Source organism: Opisthocomus hoazin, chromosome 35, assembly GCF_030867145.1.
Source record: "Opisthocomus hoazin isolate bOpiHoa1 chromosome 35, bOpiHoa1.hap1, whole genome shotgun sequence".
Lineage (NCBI taxonomy): Eukaryota > Metazoa > Chordata > Aves > Opisthocomiformes > Opisthocomidae > Opisthocomus > Opisthocomus hoazin.
Window position 1 is genome coordinate 3,272,677 of NC_134448.1, and position 19,180 is coordinate 3,291,856.

At 53.1% G+C, this 19,180-nt stretch overlaps 5 protein-coding genes across 7 annotated transcripts in view; 3 read left to right on the top strand and 2 right to left on the bottom strand.

Moving 5' to 3' along the window:
- The first annotated feature begins 475 nt into the window (after positions 1-475).
- LOC142365285 (uncharacterized) lies at positions 476-3,819 on the top strand. The gene is made up of 2 exons (XM_075445942.1): positions 476-1,424; positions 3,695-3,819. The coding sequence occupies exons 1-2, from the start codon at positions 476-478 to the stop codon at positions 3,817-3,819; spliced, it is 1,074 nt and encodes a 357-aa protein (XP_075302057.1).
- A 277-nt stretch (positions 3,820-4,096) lies between these two features.
- Positions 4,097-11,353, top strand: SGF29 (SAGA complex associated factor 29). The gene is made up of 9 exons (XM_075446040.1): positions 4,097-4,191; positions 4,287-4,362; positions 4,458-4,530; positions 7,183-7,247; positions 7,348-7,477; positions 7,564-7,710; positions 8,206-8,241; positions 9,286-9,448; positions 11,157-11,353. The coding sequence occupies exons 1-9, from the start codon at positions 4,117-4,119 to the stop codon at positions 11,271-11,273; spliced, it is 882 nt and encodes a 293-aa protein (XP_075302155.1). The 5' UTR covers positions 4,097-4,116; the 3' UTR covers positions 11,274-11,353.
- An 83-nt stretch (positions 11,354-11,436) lies between these two features.
- On the bottom strand, positions 11,437-13,470 carry LOC142365303 (structure-specific endonuclease subunit SLX1-like). The gene is made up of 6 exons (XM_075446015.1): positions 13,262-13,470; positions 13,132-13,183; positions 12,714-13,061; positions 12,024-12,151; positions 11,624-11,714; positions 11,437-11,548 (listed from the first exon to the last, which is right to left on the bottom strand). The coding sequence occupies exons 1-6, from the start codon at positions 13,417-13,419 to the stop codon at positions 11,474-11,476; spliced, it is 852 nt and encodes a 283-aa protein (XP_075302130.1). The 5' UTR covers positions 13,420-13,470; the 3' UTR covers positions 11,437-11,473.
- Positions 13,471-14,215: 745 nt separating this feature from the next.
- Positions 14,216-18,909, bottom strand: LOC142365304 (uncharacterized). 3 transcript variants are annotated; one of them, XR_012766413.1, is made up of 3 exons: positions 18,714-18,909; positions 16,882-16,975; positions 14,216-14,302 (listed from the first exon to the last, which is right to left on the bottom strand). XR_012766413.1 is itself a non-coding variant. In XM_075446017.1 (3 exons), the coding sequence occupies exons 1-3, from the start codon at positions 18,793-18,795 to the stop codon at positions 16,922-16,924; spliced, it is 291 nt and encodes a 96-aa protein (XP_075302132.1). In that variant the 5' UTR covers positions 18,796-18,909; the 3' UTR covers positions 16,888-16,921. The 3 variants fall into 3 exon arrangements, 2 of the variants coding, with proteins under 2 accessions (XP_075302132.1, XP_075302131.1); XM_075446017.1 differs by lacking the exon at positions 14,216-14,302 and adding an exon at positions 17,065-17,219 and having other exon boundaries at positions 16,888-16,975; XM_075446016.1 differs by lacking the exons at positions 14,216-14,302; positions 16,882-16,975 and adding an exon at positions 17,938-18,630.
- Positions 18,910-18,926: 17 nt separating this feature from the next.
- LOC142365286 (ribonucleoprotein PTB-binding 1-like) overlaps positions 18,927-19,180 on the top strand; it is a 3,181-nt gene continuing 2,927 nt past the window's right edge. Inside the window, exons 1-2 of the mRNA XM_075445943.1 lie at positions 18,927-18,955; positions 19,093-19,114. Of these exons, the coding sequence (XP_075302058.1) occupies positions 18,927-18,955; positions 19,093-19,114 (51 nt within the window). The remainder of the gene's footprint in view (positions 18,956-19,092; positions 19,115-19,180) is intronic.

Genomic DNA, 19,180 nt, shown 5'->3' on the forward strand with positions numbered 1-19,180 from the left:
ACCTTGAAACCTGGATCCAAACCGGTAAGACAAAAACAATATCCTGTTAAGTGGGAGGCCTGAAAAGGATTGGAGGGGTTAATCATGAAATTTTTGAAATATGGATTTTGGTAGAATGCGAGTCAGAATATAACACTCTTATATTACCAGTAAGGAAATCTGGAGGAAAAGAATATCGACTAGTCCAGGATCTAAGAGCTATAAATCAGATAGTTCAAGATATACACCCAGTAGTAGCCAATCCCTACACTTTACTGACATCTCTGGAAGAGGAGCATAACTGGTTTACTGTACTAGATTTGAAGGATGCCTTCTTTTGCATACCTCTGGATGCACAAAGTCAAAGCACATTTGCTTTTGAATGGGAGAGCCCTGCTACAGGACGAAGGATGCAACTGGCACGGACTGTACTTCCACAAGGATTCAAAAATAGCCCCAAAATATTTGGGAATCAGTTGGCAAAAGAATTAGAAATATGGAAGAAACAGAACCAGGAAAAGGGAACATTGTTGAACTTCAAAAGGCATTGATGATGGCCCCTGCCTTGGGTTTACCTGACCTAACCAAACCTTTTGAGCTCTTTGTCCATGAGAGGCAACACCTGGCCCTTGGAGTGCTGGCACAACGGCTGGGATCCTGGAAGCGGCCAGTAGGAAACTTCTCTAAACAACTTGACAACGTGAGTAAAGGATGGCCGGGATGTTTGCGCGCCGTGGCAGCGACGGTATTGCTGATTCAGGAAGCTCGAGAATTGACTATGGGGCAAAAGATGGTGGTGTATGTACCACACATGGTGGTAACTGTTTTGGAACAAAAGGGGGGTCATTGGCTGTCCCCCAGAAGAATGCTGAAATATCAGGTTGTCTTGCTGGAGCAGGATGATGTGGAATTGAAAACCACAACCATCGTAAATCCAGCAATGTTTCTGTCGACGGAAAATCCAACAGAAAATCTAGAACATGACTGTCTGCTAACTGTTGAACAAGTCTATTCCAGCAGACCGGACCTGAGGGATGAGCCTCTGGAAAACCCTGATTTGGAGTTGTTCATGGATGGGAACAGCTTTGTGAAAGAAGGAAGACGAACGGCCAGATACGCTGTTGTCACCACCACCGAGGCACTGGAGTCAGGAACGCTGCCTGCAAATCCCTCGGCACAGAAAGCAGAACTGGTGGCGTTGCAGCAAGCCTTGCCAATGGCAGAAGGAAGGAGGGTAAATATAGGGACTGATTCCAAATATGCATTTGGTGTGATTCATGCTCATGGAGCCATCTGGAGAGAAAGAGGACTGCTCTCAGCCCAAGGATCATCGATAAAACACAAAGAAGAAATCCTCCAGCTCCTCGAAGAGGTGCAGAAGCCAAAGGAAGTGGCAGTGATGCACTGCAAGGCTCATCAATTTGGTCAGACAGCTGTAAACACAGGTAATCGACTGGCAGACAAAACAGCAAAGGAGACTGCGGAACGAGGTATCCTTGCACCAGTACCAGTAAAACAGATAAAAATCCCGAATCTGAAACCAAAATATAGTAAATTGGATGAGCAATTGGTGGAACAATTAAAGGCATCACAGAATGCAGAAGGGTGGTGGGTAAGGCCAGAAAAGCAGGGAATAGTAACCCCGCAAGTTATGCTGGAACTTGCGGAAGAAAAGCATGCGCAGACACACTGGGGTGTAGATGCTGTGGTCTCGAGTTTAAAATCATCTGCAGTGTGTGTGGGAATGACAGGGGTAATTAAATCAATAGTGGCCAAGTGTCCAATTTGTCTCAAAAATAATCCTTTAAATCGGAAAAGGGCACCCCTAGGAGTAACAAAACAGGGTAATACCCCAGGAGATTATTGGCAGGTTGATTTTTATGAACTGACCAGGCAAAATGAATTTAAATATTTATTAGTATTAATTGACACATTTTCTGGATGGCCGAAAGCCTTTCCTTGTCGCACCAACAAAGCAAGAGAAGTAGTTAAAATACTGTTGAAAGAAATAATACCAAGGTTTGGGGTACCAATAGGCATGTCTTCCGATAGGGGACCACATTTTGTAGCAGAAATAGTTCAACAAGTAAGCAAAATTTTAGGAATAAATTGGGATTTACATACCCCCTGGAGACCACAATCAAGTGTGAGAATTGAAAGAATGAACCAAACATTAAAAAGACAAATAAGTAAAATTTGTCAAGAGGTGTCTTTAAAATGGCCACAAGCTTCACCATGAGCACTTCTAAAAATGAGAATCCAACCAAGATCTAAAGATGGTGTAAGTCCATACAAAATTCTGTATGGCAGACCTTATCAGACTCCTTTAATCCCAGGAGATATGAAAATAGCAGGGGAAACAGATTTAAAAATGTATTTGATTTCTTTATTTGTTCAGTGTATTAGAAGTAAGAACAGAAAACGTTGATTCACTGCCAATAAAAGCAGAACAATTAATATACCTCCCAAGGAGGACTCCAGAAGAAAATTTGATGATCGGGCTTAAAAAAGAATTTGGAAATTTACAAAATGTGACCCAAATAACTGCGTGTCTTCCAATCCCAAGGGCAGTAGGAGAATCAGTCCCATGGGGAAATTCAACAAGACATGCAAGAAAATTGGCTTGATAAAATTTTTAATGGATTAAGGTGGAATATTAGTTCTTGGGTCAAATCTTTAATCAGTACCGGACTGCTTTTACTGGTAGTAGTTTTAATAATACTGCTCATATATTATTGTCTGAAAAAGGAACTCACCAACAGAACAGCTTTTAATCGAATGATTATTCAGGCTATTGCAAGACAAAAACCTTAGTGAGTCGGTTGTTACACTTCCACCACCCTATAGCGAAACAAGTGGACTATAAGCGTAGTGTTGTAATTTTTAAAAGTATATTTTAATAATATTTAATCATTATATGATTAAGAAAAATTTAATTATGGAAGTATTGAAAAGATGATTATTTCAAAACTTCTAAAGGGGGGAAATGTAACCAAGGTGATGGAATTAGTTAATCATAAAACACGAACAATGCTGCTATGTCCCTTGTACAGCCCTGCCCATCTGGACATTAGGTCTGGGAACAGAGGGTTTAGTCCCTAGGTAGTCATTAATGTTAAACAATAATGGTGGAGGGGGATTTTTAATAGAAATAGTGTTACCAAATAGTTGCAGGTGCATTTGTGGTACCTATCTATTGTGTGAATGAACTGAAGCAAAAAGTCCTACATCTCCCCCCAAAGAAGTTAGTTTTAATTAAAACCAGCAGGTGCCTAGAACTGGTCAAGACGACCCGTGCTGCAGGGACAAGAGCCAGAAGAGGACTGAGTTTGCGCAGAAACTGTGATGAAGAGGATGAGCCTTCATCTTGGGACCCCCGACGACCACCACTAGGAGGCGCTGCGCAAGCGCGGGTGGGAGGAGTGTATGGAAATGGACTGATTTGACTATGAAAGGAAAGGGCTTATGTAATCAGATGAATATGTATATTTTGATCTATATAAACTGCACGGAAAGGGCATGGGGTGTGCACGTTGGGTGGAATTATCCCCCGTGCATCCAGCGCTGCAATAAAGAATGCTGCCTGTTAACACCACAGTGGAGTGACGAGGTTTTATTCCCGGATTTTCGGTGACAGTGGGGCCGGTTATGGGTCTGGGGGTTAGGTTATGGGGCCGGGGACCGCGCTCAGCTTGTGGGGCTGGCTATGGGGCAGGATGTGGGGCCGGGGGCGGGTTATGGGCCCGGCTGTGGGGCAGCCCCGCGCCGTGGGACCGGGCCCAGTCGCTCTCACCCGGCAGCAGCGTCTCCTCCTCCGCCATCGCTGCGGCTGTCACGTGACTGAGCCCCCCGGCTCACGTGACCCTAAGCTCACGTGATCGCCCCCCTCCCCGAACCCCACTATCCCCGCTGGAACCCCGCTTCCCTCTTCAACGAGGTGGGCGGGGCCCTTCCGCTAGGCGATGGCCAATAGGAAAGCGGAGGCGGGGAGAGCGGGCCAATCGGGAGGCGGGGGCTGTCCGGGACTACGACTCCCGGCATGCGCGCCAAGCGGGCGGTGGGCGGGGCGAGGGCGCGGTGCATGCGCAGAGCGGCGCCGCACTGCCCTGAGGGAACCGCCGCCATTTTGGGAGGAAAATGGCGCTGGTCTCGGCTGATTCGCGCATCGCGGAGCTGCTGGGCGAGCTGCACCAGCTCATCAAGCAGACGCAGGTAACGGGGCCGGGGCTGGCGGAGAGCGGAGAGTTCCCCCCCACACCCGCCTCCCCGCTTTCCGTCGCCGTTAATGCCTTTCCGATCGGCGGCAGGAGGAGCGCTCCCGCAGCGAGCACAACCTGGTCAACATCCAGAAGACCCACGAGCGAATGCAGACGGAGAACAAGAGTGAGGGGAGCGGGGGAGGGAGGGGGGCGGCGGGGTTTGGGGACTTCCCCCTCCCCGAGCCCCCCCCCCCCCGTGACCCCCCGCTGCCCCCTCAGTCTCCCCCTATTACCGGACCAAGCTGCGGGGCCTCTACACTACGGCCAAGGCCGACGCGGAGGCCGAGTGCAAGTAGGCTCCCACCCCTGCTTTTTAACCTGAAATCCTCTTATTTACCCCCCAAATCCCTCTGTTTACTCCCAAAATCCCTCCGTTTACACCCAAAATCCCCCGTTTGCCCCCAAACGCCACGTTTTTTAATGCTGAATCCCCATTTTCAAATTCGATATCCCCATCGTCACTCTCAGTCTCCCCGTTTTTGAACCCAACCCCCGCTTTTAACCCCAAACCGCCCGTTTTTACCTCAGAATCCCCTGCTTTCACCCCCACATCCCCATTGTTACCCTCAAATCGCTGTTTCTTACCCCAAATTCCTGTTTATTAATGCTGAAGTCTCACTTTTTTCCCTTCTAAATCCCTTGTTTAACCCCAAATCACCAATTTTTATTTCAAAATCCCCCATTTTAGCCCCCAAACCTCCCCTTTTTGCCCCCAAAATCCATTTTTCCCATCCAAATCCCCCCTTTAACCCCAAACCATTCATTTTTATCTCAGAACCCCCGTTTTCACACCCAAATCCCCATTTTTACCCCCAAATGGCCATTTTTTTCCCCAATATTTCCATTTGCTAACCCCCAAATCTCCCTTTTTTACCCCTAAGTCTCCCTTTTCCCCCTTCAAATCCCCCCTTTAACCCCAAATGCCCATTTTACCTCAAAATCCCCCGTTTGCCCCCAAACACCACGTTTTGTAATCCCTAATCCTGATTTTCAACCCCAGTATCCCCACTGTCAATCTCAGTCTCCTCGTTTTTTAACCCAACCCGTGCTTTTAACCCCAAAGCGGCCATTTTTACCTCAAAATCCCCCGCTTTCACCCCCAAATCCCCATTTTTACCCCCAAACTCCCACTTACTAACCCTCAAGTCTCCCGTTTTCCCTTCCAAATCCCACTTTTAATCCCAAACTGACGATTTGTACCTCAAAATCTCCTGTTTTTGCCCCCAGATCTCCCCTTTTCGCTCCCAAATCTCCCTTTTCCCCCTCCAAATCCATCCTTTAACCCCAAATCGCCTATTTGGTACCTCAGAATCCCCCGGTTTTACCCCCAAATCCCAATATTTTGCCCAAGATTTCCATTGATTAACTCCCAGATCTCCCTTTTTCACCCCCAAGTCTCCCTTTTCCCCCTTCAAATCCCTTCTTTAACCCCAAACTGCCCATTTTTACCTTTAAATCTTGTTTTCACCCCCAAATCTCCCCAGTTTTCACCTGTGAATCGTATTTTTTAACCCCCAAATTCCCATTTCTTAAGAGCTGCTTTTTTACTCCCAAATCTCCTTTTTCTCCTCAAAATCCCCCCCTTAACCCCAAACCGCCCATTTTAATCTCAAAATCCCCCATTTTCACCCCAAATGCCTGTTTTTACCCCCCAATCACCCTTTTTTGCGGAATTTTCCCACTTATTAACACCCAAATACACCTTTTTTACCCCCAAATCCCCCTTTTTCCCCTCCAACCGCCCCTTTCCCCCAAATCCCCGTTTTTAACACCTAAATCCCCTTTTAGTGTAAACCCGACGTTTATTGAGCCTCAAACGTCCATTTCTAACCCCAAATGCACATTAATCTCAGATCCCTGTATTTTGACCCTAAATCCCCATTTTCAACACAAATTTTAAATTTATTAACACATAAACTCTACGTTCCCATCCCCAAAACCCATTTCTGTCTCAAATTTGTATTCTTAATGCCAAAATCGCCGTTTTTAAGCCAAAACCCCCAAATTTTAACCCCCAACCCTCAATTTTTTACAGCCAAATTCTCCTTTCTCTCCTTAAATCCCCATTTTTTCCCCCAACCCCCCCCCCCCCCATGTTTAACCCAGAATCCCTCTTTCCAACCCCAAATTCCTCTTTTTAACCCCAAACTCCTGGTTTTTAATCGCTAATTTCTCTTTTTCCACCCCAGGCTCTCCCACTTCCACCCCAAACTCCCTCCACCCCCCCACAAATTGTTCTTTTTTAAGCCTAAACTTCATTTTACGTTCCAAATTCCGTTTTTGCATCCCAAATTTCTCCTCATTAACGCCACACTCCCTTTTTTTAACCCAAAGCTCCCTATTTTCTGGCCCAAACTTCTCTTTTGAAACCCAAAACTTCTCTTTTTTAACCCCAGCCTCCCCCTTTCACTCCCAAACTCCCATTTTTTAACCCCAAACTCCTGCTTTCCACCCACATTTCTCTTTTTCAACCCCAAAATCCCCACTTACCAACCCCAAACCCGTTTGTTCTTAACCCCAACTGCGTTTTTTTTAACATAACTGACATTTTTCTGCTGCAAACTCCCCTTTCCCCCCAAAATTTGTCTTTTTTAACCCAAAACTCCCTATTTCCCCCCCAAACTCCCCTTTTCCCCCAAATTTTTGTTTTTTAACCCCAAAATCTCCTTTTTCCACACCCAGCTCCCCTTTTCCCCTTCAATTTTCTCTTTTTTAACCTCAAACTCCAGCTTTTTCTCCAAATTTCTCTTTTTTAACCCCAAACTTCCCCTTTTCCATCCCAAATTTCTATTTTCCAACCCTTTTTTTGCCCCAAAAATGCTTTTTGCCCCCCAACCTCCCTCTTTTCAACCCCAAATTCCTTCTTTTTAACCCAAAACTCCCCCAACCCCTCCCTTTGTGCCCTTTTTCTCCTTTTTTTCCCCATTTTGACGTTTTTTCGCAGCATTCTCCGCAAGGCGCTGGATAAAATTGCCGAGATCAAGTCCCTACTCGAGGAGCGCCGCATCGGTATGGGGGGGACACACACACCCCAAATAACTCCAAAAAAGGGGTTGGGGACCCCAAAACCGGCACGTTCAAAAATAACCATTTTTTTTTTTTCCCTCAGCGGCCAAAATCGCGGGGATTTACAGCGAAGCGGAGCCGCCCCGCAAGACGATGCGGCGGGGGGTGCTGATGACGTTGCTGCAGCAGTCGGCCATGACGCTGCCGCTCTGGATTGGCAAACCCGGCGAGAAGTGAGCCCCCCGCCCCGGGATTTTTGGGGTGAATTGGGGGGGGTTTCGGGGATGCCCTGAACTCTTGGGGGTCCCCCTTTCCCCAGGCCCCCCCCGTTGTGCGGGGCCGTGCCGGCCGCCGGGGATTACGTGGCCAAGCCTGGAGACAAGGTCGCGGCGAGGGTGAAGGCGCTGGAGGGCGACGAGCAGTGGATCCTCGCCGAGGTCGTCAGCTACAGCCACGCCGCCAACAAGTGGGCACCCCCAAAACCCCTTGTTTGTGCCCCAAAATCTCCCCGCCGGCGCCCTGAGAGCCGCCCCGTGCCGCGAAATGGCCACCCCACACCACAAAATGGCTGCCCCGCCACGAAATGTGCCTGCTGTGACCCAAAATCTGGCCCCTGTGCCCAAAATCTGGCTCCTGCACCCCAAAAATCCCACCCTGGTGTCCCAAAACACCCCCTTCTGCACCCCAAAATCTCCCTGTGCCGCAAAGTGGCTGCGCCAATGCAAGATGGCCACTCTGCGCCCCAAAACGTTCCTGCTGTGACCCAAAATGTGGCTCTTGCACCCCCAAAATCTCTGTGCCCTAAAGTCGCCCTGAGCCCCCCCCAGTTCCCCCCTGAACCCCACTTTCCCTCACTGCCTCCCCTGCCTCCAAATTCCCCCTGAACCCCCAATTCCCCCTTTTCCCCTCCAAATCCCCCCCCACCATTTTGGGGTTCCCCCCCGTTTCTCCCCCCCTCCAGGTACGAGGTGGACGACATTGACGAGGAAGGCAAAGAGTGAGTGCCAAAACCCCCCCGATTCACCCCCAAAACCCCCCCAACTCCCTCGGGGGGGGTGGATCCCCCCAAAATCCCCTTTAGTGCCCCCAAATCCCCTTTAACCCCCCAAAACCTCCTCCAACGCCCCGTAAACCCCACTATAATCTTTCCAACCCCCCCGAAACCCACCCCCATTCCCCCCCAACCCCCTCGGGGGGGGGTGGAACCTCCCAAATTTCTCAGATTCCCCCCCCAAATCCCCCTTTAGCCCCCCCAAACCCCCTTTAACCTCCAAATTCTCCCGAATTCCCCCCTAAACTCACCCAAGCTCCCTAAATCCCCCCCAAACCCCCTTTAGCCCCGCCATATTGCCCCCCAAACCCCCCAACTCCCATTCAGCCTGCCCGTATCCCCTTTAACCCCCTTTAGCCCCCCCAAGCCCCTTTAAACCCCCATATCCCCCTCAAACTCAATTTAAACCCCCCAAACCCCCTTTAGCCACCCAAAATGCCCCTTTAACCTCCCCAACCTGTCTTTAATTCCCCCAATCCCCCTTTAAGCCCCCCTAAACCCCCCAGATCCTCTCTCAAGCCCCCTTTAGCCCCCAAATCCCTCCCCCTTATCCCCTTTAACCCCCCCAAATCCCCCCCAGACCCACTTTAGCCCCCCAAAATCCCCCTTAAACCCCCTTTAACCCCCCCACCTGCCTTTAATCACCCCTGAACCCCCCTTTAAGCCTCCCAAATCCCCCCAACCTCATCTAATCCCCCAAACCCCTTTTAACCCCCCCAACCTCCCCAAAACCCCTTTAACCCCTAAATCCCCCCCCCCAAAACCCCTTTAACCCTCTAAATCCCCACACAAAACCCCTTTAATCCCCTAAACCCCCCAAACCCCCTTTAGCCTCCCAAACCCCCCCAAACTCCCTTTGTGCCCCCTAGCCTCCCCCAACCCCTCTTTAACCCCCCAAGTGCCCCCCCAAACGCCCTCTAACCCCCACCCCTCTCTCTGGGGGGGGTCTCCCCGCGATGTCGGGGTCCGTCCCCCCCCCTGTCCCCACAGGCGGCACACGCTGAGCCGGCGCCGCATCATCCCGCTGCCGCAGTGGAAGACGAACCCCGAGAGCGACCCGGGGGCCCTCTTCCCCAAGGACCAGCTGGTGCTGGCGCTGTACCCCCAGACCACCTGCTTCTACCGCGCCCTCATCCACGCGCCCCCCACCCGGGTACGGCCCCACACCCCTCCCCGGCCCCTGCCCGCCCCAAATCCGCCTTCCCAGCCCCAAATTGCTCTGTTTCAACCCCAAGTTGCTGTTTTTTAACCCCAAGTTGCTGTTTTTGAACTCTAAATGTCTCTTTTTTTTAACCCCAAATCTCTCTTTCTTTAACCCCAAAAGTCCCTTTTTCCACCCCAGATTTGTCTTTTTCCCAATTTTTCATTTTTGTGCCCAAAATTTCCCCTTTTCATGGCACAAATCCCCTCTTTTTTAACCCAAAATTGCTTTTTTTTTAATATCCCAAAATTCCCCTTTCCCACCCCAGACTTGCAGTTTCCCCAAATTCCCCCTTTTCTGCCCCAAATTCCCCCTTTGTGGCTCAAACCCCTTTTTCCAGCCCCAAATTGCTCTTTCTTAACCCCAAATTGCTGTTTTTAGCCCCAGAATCTCCCCTTTTCCACCCAGACTCACCTTTTCCCCAATTTATTTTTTCTGCTCCAAATTCTCCTTTTTGTGCCCCAAATTCCCCTTTTCCAGTCCCAAATTGCTCTTTTTTAACTCCAAATTTATCTTTTTGACCCCAAATTTGTCCTTTTTAACCCCAAATCACACTTTTTTAACCCTAAATTGCTGTTATTTAACCCCAAATTACTGGTTTTAACTCTAAATTTCTGGGTTTTTAACCCCAAAACTCCCCTTTTCCACCCCAGGTTTTCCCTTTCCCCAATTTCTCTTTTTTTCTGCCCCAAATTCCCCTTTTGTGGCCCAAATCCCCCCTTTTTAACCCAAAATTGCCTTTTTTTAACCCCAGAGTTCCCCTTTTCCACCCCAAACTGCTCCTTTCCAGTCCCAAATTCTCCTTCCCCCCCAATTTCTCTTTTTTAACCCCAAAACTCACCTTTTTCACCCCAAACTTGCCCTTTCCCCCAATTTCTCCGTTTTCTGCCCCAAACTCCCCTTTTTTAACCCCAAAGTCCCCCTTCCCCCCTAAAATTCTCTATTTTATCACCGAACTCCCCCTTTTGCACTCCAAATTTCACTTTTTTAGCCCCAAACTCCCCATTTTCTGCCCCAGACTCCCCTTTTTTAACCCCAGACTGCCTTCCCCCCAATTTCTCTCGTTTAACCCCAAATTCCCCCTTTCCTACCCCAGACTCCCCATTTTTGACCCCAGACTCCTTCTTCTTAACCCAAAACTCCCCCTTTTTAGCCCCAAATTCCCATTTTTCACCCCATTTCTTCTTAATCCCCAAATTCCCACTTTAACCCCAAACATCATTTTTCCCAAAAAAACTACTTTTTAACCCCAGCACTCCTTTTTTAAGCCCCAATTTCTTTTTTAACCCCAAAACTCCCCCTTTTAGCCCCAAATTCCTATTTTTTACCCCATTTTTTATCCCCAAATTCCCACTTTTTAACCCCAAACCGCGGTTTTCCCCAAAAAATTCACTTTCCAACCCCAAAACTCCTCTTTTTAACCCCACATTTCTTTTTTTAAACTCCAAAACTCCTGCTTTAGCCCCAAATTCCCATTTTTCACCCCATTTTATCGTTTTAAATTCCCATTTTTTTAACCCCAAGCACCCATTTCCCCCCAAATTTACTTTTTAACCCCCAAACTCCTCTTTTTTTAACCCCAAACTCCCCATTTGCTACCCCCTCCCCCCCCCAATCGCCAAAAAACCCTAAACCGCCTCTTTTTGCCCCAAACCGGCAGCCGCAGGACGACTACTCAGTGCTGTTCGAGGACACATCCTACGCCGACGGGTACTCCCCCCCCCTCAACGTCGCCCAGCGCTATGTCGTCGCCTGCAAGGAGACCAAGAAGAAGTAAAAACCGGGCCGGAAGCGGGCAAAAATGGGGAAAGACTGGCCAAAAATGGCCAAAACCCACAGAACTAAGTGGGAGGGGGGAGGGGAGGGCTGGGGGGCGGAGGAGCCTCACAAAATGGCAGGGGGGGAGGTGTCCCTGAAATGAAGGGCGGGGTGCAAAAATGTCCAAAAACTGGTTTATTGCAGCAAAACGACTTAAAATTATAAATAAATTGGGCCTGAGGGGGTGGGGCTGTGGTCTGGCTCCACCCCCCCGGCCAACGGTGTCCAATGAGCCTGTGGAAGTGAGGTGGAAGTGTTAAGTGGGTGGGGCTAGGGGTGGGGGGGAGCCGGGGAGGGGGCGGGGCTCACCTGGCTGCAGGGTGGAGGTTCCGCCTCCTCATTGTCACGGTAACCGAGGTGGTGGCGAATCAAATCACCCCACAGGAGGTGGGCGTGGCAGCTGGGGGGGGTCAGGGTTGCTGTGGTGAGGGCCCTGCCCCATAGCAATGGCTCCCACAGCTGGCCCTGACCCCAGCAACAGTGCTGTCCAATAGCTGCAGCCTCCCCTAGCAACGAGCTCCGCCCCCTAGCAACACCCTGGGGCTGAGCTCTATGCAATGGATTCTGCTAGCAGCAGGCCCCGCCCCTAGCAATGGCCCTAGCAACCTGCCCTCCCATAGCAACGAGCCTTTGGCCACAGGCCCCGCCCCTAGCAACGGGGCCCTGCCGTAGCAACCCTCTTCAGCCCTGCCCCGGCCCTGCCTCTCACCGTGGGCAGGCCCCGCCCACCGGCAGCAGCTCATGTGGCTCTGGGCGCAGGAAGAGGCGGGCCAGGCAGGGGGGATGGGCGGCCATGGGGCAGCTGGGACAGGGGCAGCGCAGGGGGGGTGGGGCCTCCTGGGGGGAGGGTGGGGACACTGTAAGGCTCCTCCCCCAAGCAGCCCCCACCCCCCAAGACATCCCCTGCCCCTTCAAGGCCCCACCCCCAGATCCCAAACTGCACTGAACCCCAAGCCACGCCCCAGCCATTAAGCCCCACCCACAGCCCTTCCCACCCCCTCAAGGCATTCCCAGGCCCCACCCTGTCCTGCAAGCCATGCTCCAGACTATGCCCCGCCCCCAAACCCTCGCTCCTCCCAGGCCCTGCCCCTTATATGGCAAGACTCCACCCCAGCCATTAAGCCCCGCCCCCAGCCCTTCCCTGCCCCTCCCAGGCCCCGCCCCTCCCAGGCCCCGCCCCTCCTCCCCGGGCTCTGCCCCTTACCCACCAAGATCCTGCCCCAGCCATTAAGCCCCTTCCCAGACCTCAAGCCCCGCCCCCAGCCCTTCCCACCCCCCTCAAGGCTTTCCCAGGCCCTATGCCCCACCCCCATACCCCTGCTCCTTCCAGGCCCCGCCCCTTATCTGCCAACACCCCGCCCCAGCAATGAAGCTCTGGCCCCGCCCACTGCCCCCAGACCTGTGTGGGCTCCCGGCAGACGTCACAGGGTGGTGGGGGCGTGGCTGGCGCGGGAGGCGTGTCCCCCACCGCGGGGCGTGTCCCTCTGTGCCGGCGGGGGCGTGTCCTCCCTGCGGGCGGCTCCTCCCCTTCTTCCACTACGATGTGCGGGGGCGGGGTGGGGCAGAGCGGCGGGTGCGGTGGGGGGCGGAGCCAGCGGAGGCGGAGCGGGAGGCGGCACCAGGGCGGGGCGCTGAGGAGGCGGGGCAGCAGCCGCCGGGCGAAGGCGATTGGCTGCTCGCGGGGGCGGCGCGGGGTAGCGCCCGCCAGGCGGCGCGAGGCGGTGGGGTGCTGCCACGCCCATTCGAACTGCGCGGGGGGGCGGGGTCAGAACGCGCCGAGGGGGCGTGGCCTCTCGGGGGGAAGGGGCGGGGCTTACCCTCAGCGCTGCCACGTCCGACGGGAAGCCGTAGACGCAGAGCTCCATCTCCCTGCGGAAGTGGCGTCAGAGGGGCGGGGCCTACACCCGGAAGTGGCGCCTTCCCGCCCAGCAACATCCGGGTACTCACCAGGGCCCGCGGCCGCTCGTGCGCCAGGCCCCGCCCCGCCGCCTCCCCCCGTTGTGCTGCCGCAGCCGCCGCGCCGGGGCCGTGCTGAACCCCACGTAATGGCGGCCGCGCAGGCGGGGGTGGGCCGAGCGCAGCAGGTACACGGCGCGCAGCGACATGGCCGCCGCCTCCCGCAACGCGCCGCGCCGGGCCTCGCTACCCAGAAGGCACCGCGCCGGGCGGCAGGGGGCGCCTCGGTACCCACAATGCACCGCGGCGGGTGGCAGGGAGCGCTCTGGTACCCACAATGCACCGCGGCGCCCCGGTACCCGGAAGTCCCCGCGGCGGGCGGTTGCGGCCTGGAGGCCCCGCTCCATCCGCCTCTGGGTACGTTCGTGTCTGTGGCCTGAAGCTGTACCCGGCCCTCCCCGGAGGGCGCAGCGCCCGCCCTGCTCTCCCATCCCGCCCTGCTCCGTCCGTTTGGAGACACGACCCGGTTCCGTTCTGTGCTCGGCGGAGGCGGTTTGAGTTCCGCAGCCGCGGGACTCGCTGGTGTTACTTGGCGTTTTCTGGCTTTGGGAGGTGGGGGTTTCTGCCGCGCAGGCTTCAGCTGTGGGTCACTGCTGTTGTTCACTGTAAATCTTCTCTCCCTCTCATCCTGCACCGCTTCCCTTGGGACGTGCGGAAAGCAGACTCCACCATCTGTCAGACTGTACAGGAGGGATGTTTATTCGGCGCCGGGCAGCGCAGGGGGTAGCCCCACCAAAGTCGTGCGCGCCGGGCAGTAACGTCTCTTTTTAATTTATACAGTCAAGTATTACATATTCATCAGATTTCCTAATCCACTTATACATATGCATGACCCAATCGCGCTTGCACAGTGCCTCCTAGTGGTGGTCGTCGGGGGTCCCCAGATGAAGGCTCATCCTCTTCATCATGGTGTTCGCTGATTGACCTTTGTTTCTGCGCAAACTCAGCTCTCTTCTGGCTCCCATCCAAACTGCAAGGTCAGTCTTAGCTGGTGTTAGGCGACTCCCCAGTCTTTATCAGGAACGACCCCCTCTGTAAGGAAACGTAAGACTCTCTGCCTCAGTTAATTTAAGCACTGTCAGTTCTCTGCACAGTAACTATCAGGCAGTGCTGCTTCTACTAAATTCCTCAACTATTAGGTAAGGCTGCTTCTACTAAAATCCTTTTAACCGCTTCCTTCACTTGTTCTCAGGAGTGAACAGGAGCAACGGAAATAAAAAAATTTATCTCGGGTCCTCTTTCAGGAGTGGGGTTTCTTTGAAATTTAATAAGGGCCCAGGAAATACCACGTACGCTCCCGTTAGCCACTGATGCCGTGAAAAGCCGGAATTGAAGACTCAATAGTCAGAGGGCTATTAAGCAGGGATTCTTAATACCTTACGGTATTCTTAATTAATAAGTATTTATGGTATTCTTAAGTATTTACAGTATATATAAGTATATATTTATCTATGTTTACAGTATATATAAGTATTAAGTATTTACGGTATTCTTAATGAATATTCTTACGGGCACACAGGGGATCTCTCCTCCAAACGTGTGCACCGAAAGGACACACTCTACGAGGATGAGGAGGGGACTGGAGCATCTCTGCTGGGAGGAGAGGCTGAGGGAGCTGGGCTTGTTCAGCCTGGAGAAGAGAAGGCTGAGAGGGGACCTTAGAAATGCCGGTCAGTGTCTGCAGGGGGGGGTCAGGAGGACGGGGCCAGACTCTGTCCAGTGGTGCCCAGCGACAGGACAAGGGGCAACGGGCACAAACTGGGGCAGAGGAAGCTCCAGCTGAACCCGAGGAAGAACTTCTTCCCTCTGAGGGTGCCGGAGCCCTGGCCCAGGCTGCCCAGAGGGGCTGGGGAGTCTCCTTCTCTGGAGATATTCCAGCCCCCCTGGCCGCGGTGCTGTGCAGCCTGCTCTGGGTGACCCTGCTTGGGCAGGGGGTGGCACTGGGGCCCTGTCTCCCTGTCAACCCACAGCGGCCCCATCCAGCGGGATCAACGCCCACGTCCCCAGCACCACTGAGTGACAGCTCCTCCGTCCACCAGCCCGGGATCTAGAAGGTCCTGCCACCACTCTGCGACACCGTCCGAGCTCGGCAGCGCGTCCCCACTCGCCGGCACACCCCAAACTGCCACCGGCTCCCGTTACGGCAGATGGACGGTGCCGGAGGACACGGATTTGCACGGCAGCCTGTCTCACCGTAGCTGCCCCGTGACCAAAGTCCCAACTAGTTGGCTGCTGGTTATCTTCGTAGTTAACTTATCAAGACTGAGCCTTCCCCCAGTGATGTATTTCGAGACAGCGTGACCCCACATCGTTATCCCAAACTCAACTCCACCGATCCCCGACCACCCGGCGCACCAAGATGGATGGAGAAGACGCCAAGACCTGGGAGTAGGCAACTACGCAACTGAGAAAAGTGGCTGAAGAGAAGTTCATCTACTTTCAACCAGAAAAATGTCTATTTTTACCCATTCCACTACCAGTTTCCAACCACAGCGCCCAAGTTAAGCATCCTATAGGTACGACCCGTGCGTGAGGCTATTTCCACCCTCGCAGCTTGAGAACAAAAAGGATTTGAGGCCCACTCTCTACTCCAGCCTAATATTCCCAAGAGCTGCTCTTTTCCTGGAAAGGTGCAGGATTTTCACCCCCCCAATTTTGCCTCTTGCTGTCCACTAACAAAAAATCCTCCGAGGTCAAGGCATTCCCAGAGCACCCAGATTTTTAAAATATGCACTTCCCCACACGAGACTTCACAAAGCCGATGGCTCGTCGTGTCTGGGCTACATCCCTAACCACACACACCTTGGAGATGCTTACAAGAGCAAATTTTGGGTAAAGGACACCAAAACCGTCCCATCTGTAGCCTGTCCCCTGCGCTGGGTGGAATGCAAAGCCCCAGGAGCAGGCAGCGCTGTCTGGTCGGCGTCCGAGGCGGAAGGCGGCTCCCAGAGCGCCCGACTGAGCGGAAAGCGGCCGAATTCCGACTCGGTGGCAGCCGCGGGGAGACCACCCGGACTCACTCAAAGCGTTGGCCGAGGGGTGTGGGAGAGAGATACAGCTGGACGCGTGTGCGAAGGGCAGCAAAAGAACCTGTGTCTGATGTGATTAAATACCAGAGAAACACACCAAGATACAGAAAACTCTGGATTATTTCACGTGGGTGAAGCTTCTCCCCGACCCTCGCGCTGTCGCCTCGGCTCTCTGCTGTTTCTGCCTCTTCTTTTCCCTGCCGGAATCGGCTCCCTTGGTAAAACGGATTTAAATTTGCCATCTAACGAAGCATCAGGAGAATCAAGTTCGATCCAGCCTTAACGACGCTGGAACTTCACATAACCCAGTCCCTACTGACCCGCAGACGCCTGTCGGTCCGTCTGGCAAATCCAGGGACACGTTTTGCCGCAGCTCCGACGAGATTCACCCAACCCAGAGCACCCGAAGGCAACGAGCGCACCTCACCCCGGTTGTAATTAAGTCCTGCAGCCCTGCTTTACATCGCCTTCTCTCCGGTGACACCCCCAAAAAGAGAGGTTACTGCCCCAAAATGCTGAAACCAAGCAGCACCCCGTAACTCACGCATTTACGGGCACAGTAGTAACATTCAGGATAATTACCTGAAATCAGAGCTGACCCTTCGAGGTGTTCGGTTCTTCTTCACCAGCCGAATCCTCTGACCTTCATTTTCGAAGCAACTGTCGAAAGAAAGATCTGCAAGGAAAAGAAACGCCCGTTAACTCAGAATTACCGCCAAAAAACCATCGCTAACTTCTTCTCCTTTGCAACTTCTTCTCCTTTGCCTTTTTGCTCTCCGGATTTCTACTTCTCTTCACAGGAAACGCCACGCGCGAGTCGGGAAACCAGAAGCCTTGGTGATGAAAAGCATCGCACGGCAGACGTGGACGGGCGAAGGGATCCAAGGCAGCGCTCCAGACCATGAGCCAAAGCACGCACGCTTCAAAAATTGAAATATATGGAGAAAAAAGGATTTCGGTTGAGCTACCCAACCCAACAAACCTCCTCTGCGAGCTCCAATAGGCACAGCTCCATTCCCTCGCGTTGAGCTTTCCCCAAACAAGGAAAAATAACCGGTGGATTAACCAAAAAAGGTCTTTCCAGCCCAAAAAGTCCTTTAAGCCGGTTCAAGGCTTGGGTTTAACCCAACACCTGGGAGCGCTGCCCAGCTTCAGGCACCTCAGAGCCTGGCTTCGCAGCTCGCGAGACGTCTCGAGCTCACTGGCAGCCCCAACAGCAGCAATCGCTCCCGCTCCGGCTCTTCACACAAATCACCTTCAGAAAAAGGCACCAAACGAGCGACTGAAGCTCCCGCCGCCAAGGCCATCCCCTGGGAAGATGGCCGTAACCACACCAGCGCCTCTTTAACCTCGCTCGCGCCGGTGAAGTACCCGCCGCGCCTCCGGAGCCAGTAAGGAGAATAAAACTATTTACAAAAACCAAAATCTTTCATTTCATTCTCAGGGGCAGGACAGACCATCAGGGATAAGAGAGCCGCAACGGTTGCCCCCTCCCCAGCAAAAAGAATTCAGCAGGTGCTAACGCACACGGAATGAAGTGGCCAAACGAGGCCCGGCTTCACAGCCCTGCCTAACTTTAAGCTGAGCCCTAGCAAGCAGGCGTGGAAAAGTCAGCTCAAGCGAAGCGAAAAGACTCCCCTGGCCCCGGGGGCAAGAAACACCAAAGCCGCGTCTGGAGGCCTCCCGCCCGCAGCACGACTGGCTGCAGCAGCGCAGGCCGGCTGCTCGGGGCTTTGGCACGCCGCAGGAATTCCTGCCGGCTTTTCACCGCTACCTTAGCGCTGGTGTTTCAGCGGCGAAGCTGATCTTACGGGTGCCGCGCTCGCTCCTCGCTGCCGGTTCGGCCTCCGAACGAAGCCCACCCCGCAGGGAGGTGGACACCGAAGCAGCTCGAAGGATGGAACACGCAGGAAGCGCTGCACTCCGGCTCAACGAGCTCATTAATTACTCCCACCGCTGCTGCTGCTTCTGGGAGAAGCTCCCTGCAGGCAGGGAGATCCACCGCGAGCTCCAAGCGCCCAGCGGCGCCGCGCTTTTCTGCCTCCCCGGGCTTTCTGATCCAGCTCATCATCCGCTCTGGCCACTCCCGGCTCTTTTTAGCCATTCTAAACCTAAAAAAGTCCCTGATTTTGTTAGCGTTACCACCTCCATTACCAGACCTGCTCCGTGAGCACCACGAGTGACAACCGCACCGCGAACCGTGCTCAGCCGCTAGCGCAAACCAGGTGACGTCTCGGACACGGGCTGGTTTTCTTCTTGCCAATACCAGCTGTTCTCCAGCGAGCGACAGCCCCAGCCTCGAGCCGACGCGCAAGGGACTTGCTTTCACCTCTGGTTCCCAACAAACCAACTCAGAAGCTTGGAGGAAGAGGCCATTTACTTAAAACACTTATTTTTTTAAGAACATGATTTACCTTCTGTGCCTTCGGTGGCTTTTAAATTCCTTGGTGGGGGGGGTGTGGGAAGAATAACTCCAAAGAGCGACGACTCCTTCATTAGCAGAATTCACCCCAAAACCACTCCCATAGCAAAGTACTGAAATAAATAAAGCGCTGTTTTCAGCCTTCTCAAAACTCTACACAATTTGATCGCTGTAGCGCCAGCAATTCCACTTTTAGCCTCGTTTGATGAAGCTGTCGCCAGCGTCCTCTGCACGGCACCGCCAAGAACAGCACTGACGTACGCGCGGCAGACGCCACATCTCCTCAGCAGCTTCGCGGCTACAAAAACCAACTAAAACTTGGCGATTTCAAAGGTTTACGCTACTAATCTTCGCTGGGTTTTTTCCCCCAGGAGGATAAATCTGAACGAGCAGGTACCACTCACCGGCGGGGAATCACGTTACCTCCAGACGAAGATGTTTAATTTCACGTGTTAATCA

What these genes read in the sequence shown, in the direction of transcription:
- LOC142365285 (XM_075445942.1), top strand. Translation starts at nt 476, where the DNA reads ATGGAAGAAACAGAACCAGGAAAAGGGAACATTGTTGAACTTCAAAAG. An exon ending in TCAGACAGCTGTAAACACAG is followed by an intron (nt 1,425 to 3,694) that starts GTAATCGACTGG and finishes GCTATGGGGCAG; the next exon opens with GATGTGGGGCCGGGGGCGGG.
- LOC142365304 (XM_075446016.1), bottom strand. Translation starts at nt 18,795, where the DNA reads ATGAAGGAGTCGTCGCTCTTTGGAGTTATTCTTCCCACACCCCCCCCA. An exon ending in AGCCACCGAAGGCACAGAAG is followed by an intron (nt 18,631 to 18,713) that starts GTAAATCATGTT and finishes GTTGGGAACCAG; the next exon opens with AGGTGAAAGCAAGTCCCTTG.
- LOC142365303 (XM_075446015.1), bottom strand. Translation starts at nt 13,419, where the DNA reads ATGTCGCTGCGCGCCGTGTACCTGCTGCGCTCGGCCCACCCCCGCCTG. An exon ending in TCTGCCGGGAGCCCACACAG is followed by an intron (nt 12,152 to 12,713) that starts GTCTGGGGGCAG and finishes CCCTCCCCCCAG; the next exon opens with GAGGCCCCACCCCCCCTGCG. An exon ending in GTGGGCGGGGCCTGCCCACG is followed by an intron (nt 11,715 to 12,023) that starts GTGAGAGGCAGG and finishes GACCCCCCCCAG; the next exon opens with CTGCCACGCCCACCTCCTGT.
- SGF29 (XM_075446040.1), top strand. Translation starts at nt 4,117, where the DNA reads ATGGCGCTGGTCTCGGCTGATTCGCGCATCGCGGAGCTGCTGGGCGAG. An exon ending in GACGCGGAGGCCGAGTGCAA is followed by an intron (nt 4,531 to 7,182) that starts GTAGGCTCCCAC and finishes GTTTTTTCGCAG; the next exon opens with CATTCTCCGCAAGGCGCTGG. An exon ending in ATTGACGAGGAAGGCAAAGA is followed by an intron (nt 8,242 to 9,285) that starts GTGAGTGCCAAA and finishes CTGTCCCCACAG; the next exon opens with GCGGCACACGCTGAGCCGGC.